We start from the raw sequence: 14,174 nt of genomic DNA, 5'->3' as shown, positions 1-14,174 counted from the left end.
CACAAATTCACCTGTGTTCCTCTATTGGCCTTTTGTTCTCTGTGTGAACCATGGCGGTACTGGTAAAATCCTAAAGGAAAACCAGGTACTGTCTGTCAGCTTTCCAACAGACACAAATTCACCTGTGTTCCTCTATTGGCCTTTTGTTCTCTGTGTGAACCATGGCGGTACTGGTAAAATCCTAAAGGAAAACCAGGTACTGTCTGTCAGCTTTCCAACAGACACAAATTCACCTGTGTTTCTCTATTGGCCTTTTGTTCTCTGTGTGAACCATGGCGGTACTGGTAAGCAACGACAATCTGCACTGTCTGCACAATCTCTCGGGGTATGGGATCTAGCCTTCTGATTCAGCCCCGCGGGGCAGTGGGGAATATCAATATTTCAGTGTGAGAGGCTCCATGGACACGTCACAGAGGACAAAAGACCCCAGTAACTAAGACAATGAGAGGTTGAAGTACGTACAAATGAACCAAGCAAGTCGCTGTTATTAGAGGGCTGAGTATTGGAGTCGTTGGTGAAAGTGGGTAGACCAAACGTTGGCTTTAGGGATAGAAAGTGAATGTTTGGAAAGAAGGGAGTCATAAGGAGGAATGTGTTCTTTAGGAGAGCATTGAGAAGAAGAAGAAGAAACAGTAGTCTTGTGTTGATGAATGGTAGAGTACTTCTGGTAGTATGCAAGTCTAATAGAGGACCTTTACCTGATGAAGATAAACCTCATCACAATGACCTACTATTGGTCTACTGCAGATTGTATGATCTATTCAGGTCTAATAGAGGACCTTTATGAAGATAAAGAGCACCACTTCAGCACTTGGAGGCTGGAACCTTCAGTCTGCTCTGCTCTTCTAGAACCAAAGCATTGATTCTTAGTCTTAGAGCTGTGGGATTACAAGTTTAACAGAACATCAACCCACCACCACCTCCACCAAATGACAATAGAGAAACAAAGCAGCCATCTTTGTCCACTGACTAGACATTTCTGATTAACATATTTGAGTGGAGAGGAGTGACACAAACACTGAACCATGTGGCAGAAAGCATACAGCATAGATACAAAGATACTAGACACTGAACCATGTGGCACTAAGAATACAGCATAGATACAAAGATACTAGACACTGAACCATGTGGCAGAAAGCATACAGCATAGATACAAAGATACTAGACACTGAACCGTGTGGCAGAACGCATACAGCATAGATACAAAGATACTAGACACTGAACCATGTGGCACTAAGAATACAGCATAGATACAATGATACTAGACACTGAACCATGTGGCACTAAGAATACAGCATAGATACAATGATACTAGACACTGAACCATGTGGCAGAAAGCATACAGCATAGATAGAATGATACTAGACACTGAACCATGTGGCACTAAGAATACAGCATAGATACAAAGATACTAGACATTGATCCATGTGGCAGAAAGCATACAGCATAGATACAATGATACTAGACACTGAACCATGTGGCACTAAGAATACAGCATAGATACAATGATACTAGACACTGATCCATGTGGCAGAAAGCATACAGCATAGATACAAAGATACTAGACACTGAACCATGTGGCACTAAGAATACATCATAGATACAATGATACTAGACACTGAACCATGTGGCACTAAGAATACAGCATAGATACAAAGATGCTAGACACTGAACCATGTGGCACTAAGAATACAGCATAGATACAATGATACTAGACACTGAACCATGTGGCACTAAGAATACAGCATAGATACAAAGATACTAGACACTGAACCATGTGGCAGTAAGCATACAGCATAGATACAAAGATACTAGACACTGAACCACGAGGCACTAAGAATAAAATATACAGTTAAAGTTGGAAGTTTACATACACTTAGGTTGGAGTCATTAAAACTAATTTTTCAACCACTCCACAAATGTCTTGTTAACAAACTATAGTTTTGGCAAGTTGGTTAGGACATCTACTTTGTGCATGACACAAGTCATTTTTCCAATAATTGTTTACAGACAGATTATTTCACTGTATCACAATTCCAGTGGGTCAGACGTTTACATACACTAAGTTGACTGTGCCTTTAAACAGCTTGGAAAATTCCAGAAAATGATGTCAGGGCTTTAGAAGCTTCTGATAGGCTAATTGACATCCTTTGAGTCAATTGGAGATGTACCTGTGGATGTATTTCAAGGCCTACCTTCAAACTCAGTGCCTCTTTGCTTGACATCATGGGAAAGTCCAAAGAAATCAGCCAAGAACTCTGAAAATAATTGTAGACCTCCACAAGTCTGGTTCATCCTTGGGAGCAATTTCCAAACACCTGAAGGTACCACGTTCATCTGTACAAACAATAGTACGCAAGTATAAACACCATGGGACCACGCAGCCTTCATACCGCTCAGGAAGGGGATGCGTTCTGTCTCCTAGAGATGAACGTACTTTGGTGCGAAAAGTGCAAATCGATCCCAGAACAACAGCAAAGGACTTTGTGAAGATGCTGGAAGAAACAGGTACAAAAGTATCTATATCCAAAGTAAAACGAGTCCAATAACGACATAACCTGGAAAGGCCGCTCAGCAAGGAAGAAGCCACTGCTCCAAAACCACCATTAAAAAGCAAGACTATGGTTTGCAACTGCACATGGGGACAAAGATCGTACTTTTTGGAGAAACGTCCTCTGGTCTGATGAAACAAAAATAGAACTGTTTGGTCATAATGACCATCGTTATGTTTGGAGGAAAATGGGGGGGCTTTGCAAGCCGAAGAACACCATCCCAACCGTGAAGCATGGAGGTGGCAGCATCATGTTGTGGGGGTACTTTGCTTCAGGAGGGACTGATGCACTTCACAAAATAGATGGCACCATGAGGAAGGGAAATTATGTGGATATATTGAAGCAACATCTCAAGACATCAGTCAGGAAGTTAAAGCTTGGTCGCAAAAGGGGTCTTACAAATGGACAATGACCCCAAGCATACTTCCAAAGTTGTGGCAAAATGGCTTAAGGACAACAAAGTCAAGGTATTGGAGTGGCCATCACAAAGCCGTGACCTCAATCCCATAGAAAATGTGTCAGCAGAACTGAAAAAGTGTGTGCATGCAAGGAGGCCTACAAACCTGACTCGGTTACACCAGTTCTGTCAGGAGGAATGGGCCAGAATCCACCCAATTTATTGTGGGAAGCTTGTGGAAGGCTACCCGAAACGTTTGATCCAAGTTAAACAATTTAAAGGCACAGCTACCAAATACTAATTGAGTGTATATAAACTTCTGACCCCCTGGGAATGTGATGAAAGAAATAAAAGCTGAAATAAATCACTCTCTCTAATTCTAATTCTGACATTTCACATTCTTAAAATAAAGTGGTAATCCTAACTGACCTAAAACAGGGAATTTGTACTAGGATTAAATGTCAGTAATTGTGAAAAACAGAGTTTAAATGTATTTGGCTAATGTGTATGTAAACTTCCGACTTCAACTGTAGATCCAAAGATACGAGACACTGAACCATCTGGTAATAAGCATACAGCATAGATACAAATATACTAGACACTGATCCATCATTCTACTTCTATGGTATTCAGTGAAGGAGGGGAATCCCTGTGGTTCCCAAACATTGTTGGTCTACTACAGGTTCTCTTCAACCTGTTCCTGGAGAGCTACCCTCCTGTATGTTTACACTCCAACCCTGTTCCTGGAGAGAGCTACCCTCCTGTAGGTTTTAACTCCAACCCTGTTCCTGGAGAGCTACGGTCCTGTAGGTTTACACTCCAACCCTGTTCCTGGAGAGCTACGGTCCTGTAGGTTTACACTCCAACCCTGTTCCTGGAGAGCTACAGTCCTGTAGGTTTACACTCCAACCCTGTTCCTGGAGAGCTACCTTCCTGTAGGTTTTAACTCCAACCCTGTTCCTCGGGAGCTACCCGTCTGTTAGTTTCAACTCCAACCCTGTTCCTCGGGAGCTACCCGTCTGTTGGTTTTAACTCCAACCCTGTTCCTGGAGAACTACCGTCCTGTAGGTTTTAACTCCAACCCTGTTCCTGGAGAGATACCCTCTTGTAGGTGTTCACTCCAACCCTGTTCCTGGAGAGCTACCCTCCTATAGATTTTAACTCCAACCCTGTTCCTAGAGAGCTACCCTCCTATAGATTTGAACTCCAAACCTGTTCCTGGAAAGCCAGCTACCCTCCTGTAGGTTTCAGGACAGTAGCTCTCCAGGAACAGGGTTGGAGAGCCCTGATCTACTATGAACCAAATTGTTAACCCTTGTTACACCGTTGTGACCCAACTGATAAACCAAACACAATCTGTAGCAACCAAATGACAACCCAAATCAACACAGAAACAAAGCAGATTTGTCTTTGTCCATTGACGGAGGGGAACACAACCAGGAAGCAATATGTCTGATAATCATCTTAGAGGAGGGGAACACAACCAGGAAGTACTATGTCTGATAATCATCTGAGAGAGGAGGGGAACACAGCCAGGAAGCAATATGACTGTAAATCATCTGAGAGAGGAGGGGAACACAGCCAGGAAGCAATATGACTGTAAATCATCTGAGAGAGGAGGGGAACACAGCCAGGAAGCAATATGACTGTAAATCATCTTAGAGAGAAGGGGAACACAGACAGGAAGTACTATGTCTGATAATCATCTGAGAGAGGAGGGGAACACAGCCAGGAAGTACTATGTCTGATAATCATCAGAGAGGAGGGGAACACAGCCAGGAAGTACTATGTCTGATAATCATCTGAGAGAGGAGGGGAACACAACCAGGAAGTACTATGTCTGATAATCATCTGAGAGAGGAGGGGAACACAACCAGGAAGTAGTATGTCTGATAATCATCTGAGAGAGGAGGGGAACACAGCCAGGAAGTACTATGTCTGATAATCATCTGAGAGAGGAGGGGAACACAACCAGGAAGTACTATGTCTGATAATCATCTGAGAGAGGAGGGGAACACAGCCAGGAAGTACTATGTCTGAAAATCATCTGAGAGAGGAGGGGAACACAGCCAGGAAGTACTATGTCTGAAAATCATCTGAGAGGAGGGGAACACAGCCAGGAAGTACTATGTCTGAAAATCATCTGAGAGGAGGGGAACACAGCCAGGAAGTACTATGTCTGAAAATCATCTGAGAGGAGGGGAACACAGCCAGGAAGTACTATGTCTGATAATCATCTGAGAGAGGAGGGGAACACAGCCAGGAAGTACTATGTCTGATAATCATCTGAGAGGAGGGGAACACAGCCAGGAAGTACTATGTCTGAAAATCATCTGAGAGAGGAGGGGAACACAGCCAGGAAGTACTATGTCTGATAATCATCTGAGAGGAGGGGAACACAACCAGGAAGTACTATGTCTGAAAATCATCTGAGAGGAGGGGAACACAGCCAGGAAGTACTATGTCTGATAATCATCATAGAGAGGAGGGGAACACAGCCAGGAAGTACTATGTCTGATAATCATCTGAGAGAGGAGGGGAACACAGCCAGGAAGTACTATGTCTGATAATCATCTTAGAGGAGGGGAACACAACCAGGAAGTACTATGTCTGATAATCATCTGAGAGAGGAGGGGAACACAGCCAGGAAGTACTATGTCTGAAAATCATCTGAGAGGAGGGGAACACAGCCAGGAAGTACTATGTCTGATAATCATCTGAGAGGAGGGGAACACAACCAGGAAGTACTATGTCTGAAAATCATCTGAGAGGAGGGGAACACAACCAGGAAGTACTATGTCTGAAAATCATCTGAGAGGAGGGGAACACAGCCAGGAAGTACTATGTCTGATAATCATCTGAGAGGAGGGGAACACAGCCAGGAAGTACTATGTCTGATAATCATCTGAGAGAGGAGGGGAACACAGCCAGGAAGTACTATGTCTGATAATCATCTTAGAGAGGAGGGGAACACAGCCAGGAAGTACTATGTCTGATAATCATCTGAGAGAGGAGGGGAACACAGCCAGGAAGTACTATGTCTGATAATAATAATATAATATATGCCATTTAGCAGACGCTTTTATCCAAAGCGACTTACAGTCATGTGTGCAATAGAGGAGGGGAACACAACCAGGAAGTACTATGTCTGATAATCATCTGAGAGAGGAGGGGAACACAGCCAGGAAGTACTATGTCTGATAATCATCTGAGAGAGGAGGGGAACACAGCCAGGAAGTACTATGTCTGATAATCATCTGAGAGAGGAGGGGAACACAACCAGGAAGTGATATGAAACCTGAAACAGTCCCGTGTGGTACAAACACTGACACAGGAGACAATCACCCACAAAACCCAACACAAACCAGGCTACCTAAATATGGTTCCCAATCAGAGACAATGACGAACACCTGCCTCTGATTGAGAACCATATCAGGCCAAACATAGAAATAGACAAACTAGACATGTAACATAGAATTCCAACTCAGATCACACCCTGACCAAACAAAACACAGAAACATACAAAGCAAACTATGGTCAGGGTGTGACATTCAGACTCAACCCAGTATCAACTACTGTAGCTGTAGCCCCTGACTGGACCGAGAGTCCAAACGCACCATTTAGGACCACCGTTTGTTCTATTATTGCCACCAATCCCAACTCTATTCTGGCTATATTTTCTATTTGGTCTATTCTCTCTGTGAAAATCAGCTCATATTGGCACCAGGACTGCAAAGTAAACACGTTGAGCAGCCTTGCCAAATTCCCCACTAATTCTCCTTTCAACGTTTTCATTTGGAGATTTGGGATAGTTAAGACTAAAATCCTGATTTCCTTTTTGGTTCTGTTTCAGGTCAGATTGGACTAACAGTTGTTACATAGCAAATATCTAACAGAGGGTCACAAAATAATACAATAATACTGGGTTTTGGCATTAACTTCCCAAATGCATCTATAATAGGCTACAATGTAGTGTAATAACAGCTCAATACAGGCTGTGGTGTTATAACAAGCTGGCAGGGAGAGATTAGTGCTGTGTATGTATGTGGTCTTCACAACTAACCAACCCTATTCCATCTCCCTGCATCATTGCCCACATGGAGAGATGGAGAGGGGTGCGTGACTGACCGGATGAGCTGTGTAGGCCACACTCAAATTACAGTGTAGTTTATTGTATCCTCGTTATGAAAATACACTAAATATAGACTACACACTGGGTAAAATACACTAAATATAGGCTACACACTGGGTAAAATACACTAAATATACACTACACACTGGGTAAAATACACTAAAGATAGAATACACACTGGGTAAAATACACTAAAGATAGAATACACACTGGGTAAAATACACTAAAGATAGAATACACACTGGGTAAAATAGACTACACACTGGGTAAAATACACTAAATATAGGCTACACACTGGGTAAATACACTACACACTGGGTAAAATACACTAAAGATAGAATACACACTGGGTAAAATATACTAAAGATAGAATACACACTGGGTAAAATACACTACACACTGGGTAAAATACACTAAAGATAGAATACACACTGGGTAAAATACACTAAATATAGAATACACACTGGGTAAAATACACTAAAGATAGACTACACACTGGGTAAAATACACTACACAATGGGTAAAATACACTACACACTGGGTAAAATACAATAAATATAGGCTACACACTGGGTAAAATACACTAAATATAGACTACACACTGGGTAAAATACACTAAATATAGGCTACACACTGGGTAAAATACACTAAAGATAGACTACACACTGGATAAAATACACTACACACTGGGTAAAATACACTAAATATAGACTACACACTGGGTAAAATACACTAAAGATAATACACACTGGGTAAAATACACTAAAGATAGACTACACACTGGGTAAAATACACTAAAGATAATACACACTGGGTAAAATACACTAAAGATAGACTACACACTGGGTAAAATACACTAAAGATAATACACACTGGGTAAAATACACTAAAGATAGAATACACACTGGGTAAAATACACTACACACTGGGTAAAATACACTAAATATAGAATACACACTGGGTAAAATACACTAAAGATAGACTACACACTGGGTAAAATACACTACACAATGGGTAAAATACACTACACACTGGGTAAAATACAATAAATATAGGCTACACACTGGGTAAAATACACTAAATATAGACTACACACTGGGTAAAATACACTAAATATAGGCTACACACTGGGTAAAATACACTAAAGATAGACTACACACTGGGTAAAATACACTACACACTGGGTAAAATACACTAAATATAGACTACACACTGGGTAAAATACACTAAAGATAGACTACACACTGGGTAAAATACACTAAAGATAATACACACTGGGTAAAATACACTAAAGATAGACTACACACTGGGTAAAATACACTAAAGATAGAATACACACTGGGTAAAATACACGAAATATAGAATACACACTGGGTAAAATACACTAAAGATAGACTACACACTGGGTAAAATACACTACACAATGGGTAAAATACACTACACACTGGGTAAAATACAATAAATATAGGCTACACACTGGGTAAAATACACTAAATATAGACTACACACTGGGTAAAATACACTAAATATAGGCTACACACTGGGTAAAATACACTAAAGATAGACTACACACTGGGTAAAATACACTACACACTGGGTAAAATACACTAAATATAGACTACACACTGGGTAAAATACACTAAAGATAGACTACACACTGGGTAAAATACACTAAATATAGACTACACACTGGGTAAAATACACTACAGATAGACTACACACTGGGTAAAATACACTAGTATTACATTTGTTCTTTATCAACAACAATTTAACCGGCACAACACAACTCCAAACATTATTGTAATTGATCAAACCTGCAAAGAAATGTGTATTTTTCTAATACGTTCGTTTAAACTACATTATATATTGTGTTCACAACAAAAAAAAGCATATATCCTACAGTGAATTGCACTATCAAAAACAAAATTGGTTGTCTATCGGGCTTCTGCGGTGGAGAAACGCACCATTCAAAGGCGCGCTTTAAAATCCGTTTTTCAATCAATTGACAGCCTAAACAAATGACATTCTGGTCATCAACGGTTTTTAATAGCCAATAATAGCCTAGTATTCCTATATATATATATATATACAAAAACGTGTTCAAGAAGGTAAAAAGCGGATTTGTAAAAACACATCATCATTCTTTCACAAACACCTGCTCCGCTCCCCTCGTCCTCTCTTCACCGGAGTTTACCTGCTAATGATAACTGCTCCTTTGTACATGACAGAAAACGTTGGCATATTGACTCCCAATAGTTCAGTCGACCGTCGGTTTGGTCGGTCGGTCGGTCGGTCGCCAGGCAACGTCGAATTCTATTCCATCGCCCTTCTTCCGGAGTCCAAAGCCCGCGCTCTCAGCCGCTCAGCGCGCAGGGCTCTTCCTTTCGCTCGAGCCACATGATCATCTGCCTGCAGCACTCTAATTCCGCGCGCAGTTTAACGGATCGTCGTTGCAACGTTCTAAAACGTCACCGACTTCAATAGATTATAAAACATCTCTTTTATGGCCCTTCTCTTCTCTTACGGAATGAAACGGGAGACAGCAAAACCACAATCAAGTTCAGTTCATTTTCTAGTTGCCTACTCAGAAGTTATTATTCCATATTTGTATCATCGGTTGGTCAGTCTGAAAGTTTGTTTAAAGAATGTGTTGGCATATGTATGGACAGCTGTAGCCTAGGTGTTAGGAGAAAAGCTTCTGTAGGGACCTTAGGTTGCTTTTACAGGATCCACCCGACAGAGGCCTGGACCAGAGACACTCTGAGGCCTGATAGGGTTGGATAAGGACTACGCCTGTCACGTTTAGCTTTATATGGCTCTTATTTTGCATTAACCATCTGCTGTCTGTCCAACTGGGAGCCTTTTGTTGCATAGAGTTGCATAAACACAACATGTCCCTGGTCCAGACAACTGTTACGTTTCGGTTTGCTGTATTTCCAAACATTTGGCTGACTAACAATAAAGCCAGGTGGTGGACGGATGTCTGATCCAACAAGAGTCCTTCTCACTCCATTTGGACACAAACATTTCATCTCTTGAGACATTAGTTCCATTGATATTACTTATAAACTAGAGTAGTGATGTGATCCGGGATGCATCTGTGTTTGTGTGTGTGCCTGTTCAGTGTACACTTGTCTGTCCATCTGTCTGTCTGTCTGTCTGTCTGTCTGTCTGTCTGTCTGTCTGTCTGTCTGTCTGTCTGTCTGTCTGTCTGTCTGTCTGTCTGTCTGTCTGTCTGTCTGTCTGTCTGTCTGTCTGTCTGTCTGTCTGTCTGTCTGTCTGTCTGTCTGTCTGTCTGTCTGTCTGTCTGTCCGTCCGTCCGTCTGTCCGTCCGTCCGTCCGTCTGTCTGTCTGTCCATCCGTCTGTCTGTCCATCTGTCTGTCTGTCTGTCTGTCCGTCCGTCTGTCTGTCTGTGTCCGTCCGTCTGTCCGTCCGTCCGTCCGTCCGTCCGTCTGTCTGTCTCTCCATCCGTCTGTCTGCACACATGATCATGTTTGTCTGTGGATGTGTGTCTCTGTGTGTCTCTGTGTGTCATCCTGTTCTGAGAATCCTGCCCGGAGAGCACTTCCTGTCTCTCTCGCTGTGATCTAGTCAGTCTGGACTATTAATTAGGTAATAACAGGATTATAATTTGTACACAGCTCTATCTATGTTGAGTCCACAACACAACTCAACTCAACTCAACACAACACAACATAATACAACACAATACAACACAACGCAATACAATACAACACAACACAACACAATACAATACAACACTATACAATACAATACAACACAATACAATACAATACAACACAACGCAATACAACACAACACAATACAAAAGGAGAGGAACAGAGAGAATCAGAGAATGAGAGAGATACTATTGAACGGTCATCTAGCCTAACTCTCTGAGAAAGGACAGTAAAGTCTGGTGATACAGGACAGTAAAGTCTGGTGATACAGGACAGTAAAGTCTGATGATACAGGACAGTAAAGTCTGATGATACAGGACAGTAAAGTCTGGTGATAAGGGACAGTAAAGTCTGGTGATACAGGACAGTAAAGTCTGGTGATACAGGACAGTAAAGTCTGGTGATACAGGACAGTAAAGTCTGGTGGTACAGGACAGTAAAGTCTGGTGGTACAGGACAGTAAAGTCTGGTGATACAGGACAGTAAAGTCTGGTGATACAGGACAGTAAAGTCTGGTGATACAGGACAGTAAAGTCTGGTGATACAGGACAGTAAAGTCTGGTGATACAGGACAGTAAAGTCTGGTGATAAGGGACAGTAAAGTCTGGTGATACAGGACAGTAAAGTCTGGTGATACAGGACAGTAAAGTATGGTGATACAGGACAGTAAAGTCTGGTGATACAGAACAGTAAAGTCTGGTGATACAGGACAGTAAAGTCTGGTGATACAGGACAGTAAAGTCTGGTAAAGTCTGGTGATACAGGACAGTAAAGTCTGGTGATACAGGACAGTAAAGTCTGGTAATACAGGACAGTAAAGTCTGGTGATACAGGACAGTAAGTATTTGGTGATACAGGACAGTAAAGTCTGGTGATACAGGACAGTAAAGTCTGGTGATACAGGACAGTAAGTATTTGGTGATACAGGACAGTAAAGTCTGGTGATACAGGACAGTAAAGTCTGGTAAAGTCTGGTGATACAGGACAGTAAAGTCTGGTGATACAGGACAGTAAAGTCTGGTAAAGTCTGGTGATACAGGACAGTAAAGTCTGGTGATACAGGACAGTAAGTATTTGGTGATACAGGACAGTAAAGTCTGGTGATACAGGACAGTAAAGTCTGGTGATACAGGACAGTAAGTATTTGGTGATACAGGACAGTAAAGTCTGGTGATACAGGACAGTAAAGTCTGGTGATACAGGACAGTAAGTATTTGGTGATACAGGACAGTAAGTATTTGGTGATACAGGACTGACAATACATTGGTAGTGGGGGGGGGTTAACTTAAAACCCTGGAGTGCCTTGCTAGCTACACAGCACAGTGGGGGTTTACTTAAAATCCCCTTCACACACACAATAGAGGAAGCTGAACAACAGCTATCTTAAACCTCACAGACACATCACATGACATCACATCAGATAACATCACAGACATGTGACATGACATCACAGACACATGACATCAGATTAGATCACATCACAGACACAACACATCACAACCTGTCCTTGCCTTAGTATAGCCAGCGCCAACGACAATTCTACACTCCTATAAACTTCTGGCCAGGGTTAGGGTTAGGGCTAGGGTTAGGGCTAGTGGTATGGTTAGGGCTAGGGCTCTAGCTAGGGTTAGGGCTAGGGTTAGGGCTAGGGGATAGGGCTAGGGGTTAGGGCTAGGGTTAGGGGTTAGGGCTAGGGGATAGGGCTAGGGGTTAGGGCTAGGGTTAGGGCTATGGTTAGGGCTAGGGTTAGGGTTAGGGGTTAGGGCTAAGGGTTAGGGCTAAGGTTAGGGCTAGGGGTTAGGGTTAGGGCTAGGGTTAGGGCTATGGTTAGGGTTAGGGCTAGGGCTAGGGGTTAGGGATAGAGCTAGGGGTTAGGGCTATGGTTAGGGCTAGGTTTAGGGCTATGGTTAGGGCTAGGGTTAGGGCTAGGGTTAGGGCTAGGGTTAAATAACATGTTTGAAGAGAAAGAGTCATACTTCCATCCTCCTTAGCATGACCAGATAATGATGACCATACTGGAGCAGCTCAAAGATACTAGAACTGGAAGTCCCCCAGAGTAATCCTGTGAATTTGACTAGGGGCCAAAGACCCAACGCAGCATCCTTGACCAGGGGCCAGGGAATGGGGTTTAGGAGGCAAGGATGGCCATGCTGCGAACGACAGAAGTACAGTACAACACTCCCAACACTTTCTCTTCAGAAATCTAATTTGCAGACTGGTGGCTGCCGTCTAGTTGTGTCTCAGCCAAACTGACGTCCTGTTGTCTGGCAACTGGCAGGGCCGGCGTGTATCGTAGAAGGAAGTCACATCGACATTAACATCTCATCTGAGCCCTGGTCATGAAGCCAGCAAACATTTAGTTCCAAACAACATACACCAGGACATGTGTCAAGTAAAAAACAGTGCCATGGTTCGCTATAACAATGGGGGGGATCCTGGCTTGACCAAGGGCCAGAGACCGGGGTTAGGACTAGACAGCAAACTGGTTGCCAGTCTAGTTCAGCCAAACTGACTTCATGTTGCCTGGCACTGGCAGGGCCACCATGTAGGACTGGTGACCATGAAACCAGACATGTAGCCAGGCTAACTGGTGACAGTTTCCAAGACATCCAGAATGTGTTTGTTGACCCAGATAGAGATAAATAACCTGTAGTCAAGACAACATGTCCTTGGAAACGGAGAGAGAAAGACCAGATAAACATACTGTTCCTAAATATGATTCAGCACCAACAGACGACTGCAGTTCAGACATGATCGACGCACTAATGAAACGTGTCAAACCTTGGTTTAAATGTTCATCTCTGTCCCCACTCGTCCATTCCCACGGCACAGGCAGTTTCAACTGGCCGCGTTGCTGTCGATGAACGCTCCCACTCTGTGAGAAAGCAATGCAATTTAAAGTGATCTATGTGGTGTGTGTGTGTGTGTGTGTGTGTGTGTGTGTGTGTGTGTGTGTGTGTGTGTGTGTGTGTGTGTGTGTGTGTGTGTGTGTGTGTGTGTGTGTGTGTGTGTGTGTGTGTGTGTGTGTGTGTGTGTGTGTGTGTGTGTGTGTGTGTGTGTGTGTGTGTGTGTACATGAGGCAGATGGCAGATTTGGTGGCCATGTTTTATCATATTGTGATGTAATTTCTACAGTAAAATAAGACAATCCTTCTATTGGATTAAACACTGACAATCCACTGGTTTCATGTCAAACGGTTTTGTTAGATTTTAGTCCTCTGTTATGTTTAACTATACTGAACAAAAATATAATATAATATATGTTTCATGAGCTGAAATAAAAATCCCAAAATGTTTCCAAACACACAAATTTTGTGCACAAATTTGTTTACATCCCCAGTTAGTGAACATTTCTCCTTTGTCAAGATAATCCATCCACCTGACAGGTGTGGCGTATAATGAAGCTGATTAAA

At 42.5% G+C, this 14,174-nt stretch overlaps 1 protein-coding gene across 6 annotated transcripts in view; it reads right to left on the bottom strand.

Annotated features, from left to right (window-relative positions):
* The window catches only part of LOC124018369 (syntaxin-binding protein 4-like), a 119,184-nt gene extending 105,542 nt beyond the window's left edge, over positions 1–13,642 (bottom strand). For 5 of the 6 annotated variants that reach the window (XM_046333649.1, XM_046333646.1, XM_046333651.1 and 2 more), the window contains exon 1: positions 9,276–9,447. In XM_046333649.1, coding sequence (XP_046189605.1) covers positions 9,276–9,322 — 47 coding nt within the window. In that variant the 5' untranslated portion in view covers positions 9,323–9,447. Of the gene's footprint in view, positions 1–9,275; positions 9,448–13,543 lie in introns of those variants that run through there. The other variant, XM_046333648.1, reaches the window with a different exon arrangement.
* Positions 13,643–14,174: the final 532 nt, after the last annotated feature.

The sequence above is a fragment of the Oncorhynchus gorbuscha genome, unplaced genomic scaffold, assembly GCF_021184085.1.
Source record: "Oncorhynchus gorbuscha isolate QuinsamMale2020 ecotype Even-year unplaced genomic scaffold, OgorEven_v1.0 Un_scaffold_489, whole genome shotgun sequence".
Lineage (NCBI taxonomy): Eukaryota > Metazoa > Chordata > Actinopteri > Salmoniformes > Salmonidae > Oncorhynchus > Oncorhynchus gorbuscha.
The sequence above is the reverse complement of the archived record's forward strand: the minus strand, read 5'-3'. Positions and strand labels throughout refer to the sequence as shown.